Here is a 4,154-nt window from a genome sequence, read left to right as displayed (position 1 = left end):
TTGTGTTATTTAGGTTAAGTGTTTTGTAAGGGGGCAACACTTTAGGATAAGCTTTCAGCCAACACTCCCGAACCAGTTGGTTCAAGGTGCTAGGTGTTGAAGCATCCCTAAGGACTTACTTACTCAAGTCTCTCCCCCATACATACACACCACAGGCATATAGTTTATTTATTTTCTTTCCTTCAGACCTTGGTGTCCAGCACCTCTTTGGGTTACTAAATGCTCTGTGGTGAGGGTTACTCTTGATAGTGGATTTTCAACTGATAATCCCGGGTTAGTTAACCCAAGTTACCAGGTGATGAAGCACCCTAAAGAGCTTATTCATCCAAGTAGATCCCTCACACAGGAGCACCACAGACACATGTCTTAGGGTAAACCATTGGTGCCTAGCCTTATTGCTTACTCTTTTTCTTTTGTTTTCCACTTCCATTGTTCTTTCCCTTTTCTCTTATTAGGATCTTGTTGTTATCTTAGTCTCATGGGTATATCAAAAGTAAAGCATTCAGGATAGATAGTTGTCATCCTAACCTTGTGGTTGAACCAACTTAGCTAACTTATGACTACCCCCAAAGATTCATGAATGCACTTCCACATTATGAACTCTACTCTGGTCTTTCAAAACATAAACATTCTCTCTTCATTTGATTCTAAGGACAAACATACAATAAGTAAAGATACGAATGCAGTAACATAAAGGCTAGCAAGCATTGACTTCTTAATCATAAAATTCAGAATGCATAATTGAAAGTTGTCTAGCTAATATGGAGGCATTTCCTATTTCATACAAGATCCTCCTTATTGATAATATAAACTAAAAAAAACAAGAAAGGAGCTCCACCACCTTTTACTCATGTGGTTGCTCATGCTCCCCTCCATGCTTGTCCTCTTGGTGCTTTTCTTGAGTGCTTGTGCTCCCACTCCCTTTGCTTTTTCCAAGTAGTTTCTTCCAGAAGCCAGCATCTTCCATTTTTTTCTTCAGAGTTTCCTTCTGCTGTTTCACCTTCCCTTCTTCTCGTTCAACAAACTCTTTTTGGACCTCCTCATATGTGGGAATGGCATAATGTAGGTGGTGCATATTATCAGATATATAGCTCAATCTGGCTTGAGTGTTTACACTGAATTCCTCTCTATGCAACTGTCTTCCTTCATTCAGCACGCTAAACTCATTAAATGATTTCATCTGAACTGATTGCCGCTGGTTGAGCTCTTGAAGGCGTTTGTCTTGATGCTCTTGCCTCTCTGTTACTTGGTGTAGGGCTTGAGTGAGTTGTGAATATTGCTCCTGTTGCTGCTCCATATAAAGATAAAATGAGAAAAGTAACAAAAGATATTAAAATAACATAACTTACGGCTGATTTGATTTATGAATTCCAACTAACTAACTAGCTGTGTATCTTTATATGCACATTGGTGGCACCATAGGGTGACACCAAACTTAGTTTGGAGCACTGTGATGAAAGGTTGTGTTCAAAGCTTTAAGAAGAATGCTTTGAACACCAAACTTGTTCTTCACTATATTCTGCATATAAAAATTTCACACGTGTTCATCAAGTTTTGGTTGGAATTCATGAATATTGATTTATTCACTACTTCTGAAAGCATGTAAACATGGGTTGCCTCCCATGAAGCTCTTCTTTAGCGTCACTAGCTTGACGTTACCCCCTTATTATGGTGGTTGGTAATGCTTGAAGTCTTCTCCTCTGGCAGTGGACTTGTATCCATTGGTTGTATCAATGATCTCTACATGCTCCAAGGAGAGAACTCTGTTGATGGTGAAGACCTTAGGTAGCTGAGATGGTACAGTGGAGAGATTAGGGGGGATATCTGTGAAGTAGGCTGAGATTACTTTATCCCCTGGAGAGAATTCTTCCGTAGGAATCTTCTTGTTCCGCCACCCCCTTGGTACCTTCTTCTTTGCTCCTGGTGCTGTTTTCTTACTCCTGGTGGCCACCTTCTTTGATGAGCTTTTGTTAATGTCCTCACAAACTTCTGGTGGCTTAGGTTCCTCCAATTTTTCCTTGACCTGTGGCACTTGCTGCTGGCCTTGTCCATCAACCCAGTGAATCTCAGGATGAGCTGGTTGTGCTTCGGTGCTTGCTTCTTCCTTTAGTATCTCATGATGCCCTTTGCTCGGTTCTTTATCCTCTTCATCTTTCTCCAGTGAGAGTTCAAAAACACTGAAGCTCAGTTGTTCATCATGGATCCTTAATATTAGCTCTCCTTTCTCCACAACTATGAGTGCTCTAGCAGTAGCTAGAAATGGTCTCCCCAATATGATTGGGTGCAGGTGACTCTCTTCCATGTCCAGGATGACAAAGTCTGTTGGGAGAAAGTATTTTCCAACTTTGAGCAACACGTTTTCCACCATTCCTACTACTTGCTTTTGAGTCTTGTCAGCCAGCCTTATGACTACATCTGTAGGTAGTATCTCATTGATCTGTAGCCTTTTTACCAGGGATAGGGGTATTAAGTTGATGCTTGCTCCCAAATCGCAAAGTGCTCTATCAAAATTTGTTTCCCCTATAGCACAAGGGACATGAAAACTCCCGGGGTCTTTTCTTTTCGCAGGCAATTGTGTTTGAATGAGGGTGCTGCAATCCTTGTTCATCACTATAGTCTGGCTCCCCTTGAGTGAGCTCTTCCTGGGAAGTAGTTCCTTCATATACTTGATGAATGCTGGCATTTGCTGAATGACCTTGATGAATGGTATGTTCGCATTCAAAGATGCAAACGAGTCTAAGAACCTTGAGTACATTCTCTTTCCCACAGCACCCTTTAGCAGTTGAGGAAATGGTGCATATAGTCTCAGCAGCTCCTGTTGTGAGATTTCTGGTTCTTGTTGGTCTTTCTTCTCCTTCTCTACTAAGGTATTTTCAGGTTGTTCTGACAGCTTGCTTGGCTTGTCTTCAGTCTCCTTGTCATTTGTAGTGACCATATTGCAGTCTTCCCATCTTACTTTCTTCGCTTCACCTCTCGGATTCTTCTCCGTGTCACTTGGGAAGCTATCAGTGGGTCTGGGCATCTTCTCAGACAAATATCCCACTTGGGATTCCAGCTTCTTGATTGCTTCCCCCCGATTCTTCATACTGGCTCTCACCTCCTCTTTGAACACCTTATTGTCTTGAATGTCTTCACATATGCTTTCAAGTAAGGTTTCAATCTTTGAGATTCTGTCATCAAATGATGGTATGTTGGGGGTAGAGGTAGAAGAGTGAGATGTATTGCTGTGGTTTTGTTGGTATGTCCTCTGTGTGAATTGTTGGGGAGCTGTGTTGTTGGGGTTGTGACGTCTCTGATCTTGGCCTTGGTCTTGTTGATTCCCCCACCCAAAGTTTGGGTGATTCCTCCATCCAGGGTTGTAGGTCTTGGAGTATGGATCATGGTTGTATCTAGGTGAATTCCCAATGTAGTTGGCTTGCTCCTGAGTGCCTTCTTCCTCTCCACTTGCTTCCTCTTGAGTTGAAGTGGTGATTGCTGCCACTTGACTTCTCTCCATCTTCTTGGTGAGGTCAGCTAGCTGCTTGATGATGAGCTTGTTTTGAGCAAGCAGAGCATCTACATTGTTCAGCTCTATTACCCCTCTAGTGTTCCCTCTTTCGGAAGCATAGAAGTAGTCATTCTCAGCTACAGTTTCAATGACATCTATGGCTTCCTCAATGGTCTTCTTCTTGTTCAAAGAACCTCCGGATGAATGGTCTACGGCCTTCTTAGATTCATATGACAGTCCTTCAATGAAGATGTGCAGCTGCACCCATTCATTGAACATATCAGATGGACATCTCCTTGTTAGGTCTTTAAACCTCTCCCATGCTTCATATAGAGTCTCACCATCTTGTTGCCTGAAAGTTTGGACCTCAGCTCTCAGCCGATTGACTCATTGAGGGGGGTAAAATCTTGCTAAGAACTTGTTCATAACATCATCCCAAGTTGTCAAGCTCTCCTTTGGAAAAGACTCCAACCACTTGGTTGCCTTGTCTCTGAGAGAGAATGGGAACAACAACAGTCTATAGACATCTGGTAGAACGCCATTGGACTTCACTGTGTCACATATTCTCAGGAAGGTGTTTAAGTGTTGGTTGGGGTCTTCTTGGACACCTCCTCCGAACAAGCAATTGTTCTGAACAAGGGTGATGAGCTGTGGCTTTAGTTCAAAG

At 42.4% G+C, this 4,154-nt stretch overlaps 1 protein-coding gene across 1 annotated transcript; it reads right to left on the bottom strand.

The window, feature by feature from the left end:
* Positions 1-1,666: 1,666 nt before the first annotated feature.
* LOC130980666 (uncharacterized) lies at positions 1,667-3,085 on the bottom strand. The gene has a single exon (XM_057904324.1). The coding sequence runs from the start codon at positions 3,083-3,085 to the stop codon at positions 1,667-1,669; it is 1,419 nt and encodes a 472-aa protein (XP_057760307.1).
* Positions 3,086-4,154: the final 1,069 nt, after the last annotated feature.

The sequence above is a fragment of the Arachis stenosperma genome, chromosome 5, assembly GCF_014773155.1.
Source record: "Arachis stenosperma cultivar V10309 chromosome 5, arast.V10309.gnm1.PFL2, whole genome shotgun sequence".
Lineage (NCBI taxonomy): Eukaryota > Viridiplantae > Streptophyta > Magnoliopsida > Fabales > Fabaceae > Arachis > Arachis stenosperma.
The sequence above is the reverse complement of the archived record's forward strand: the minus strand, read 5'-3'. Positions and strand labels throughout refer to the sequence as shown.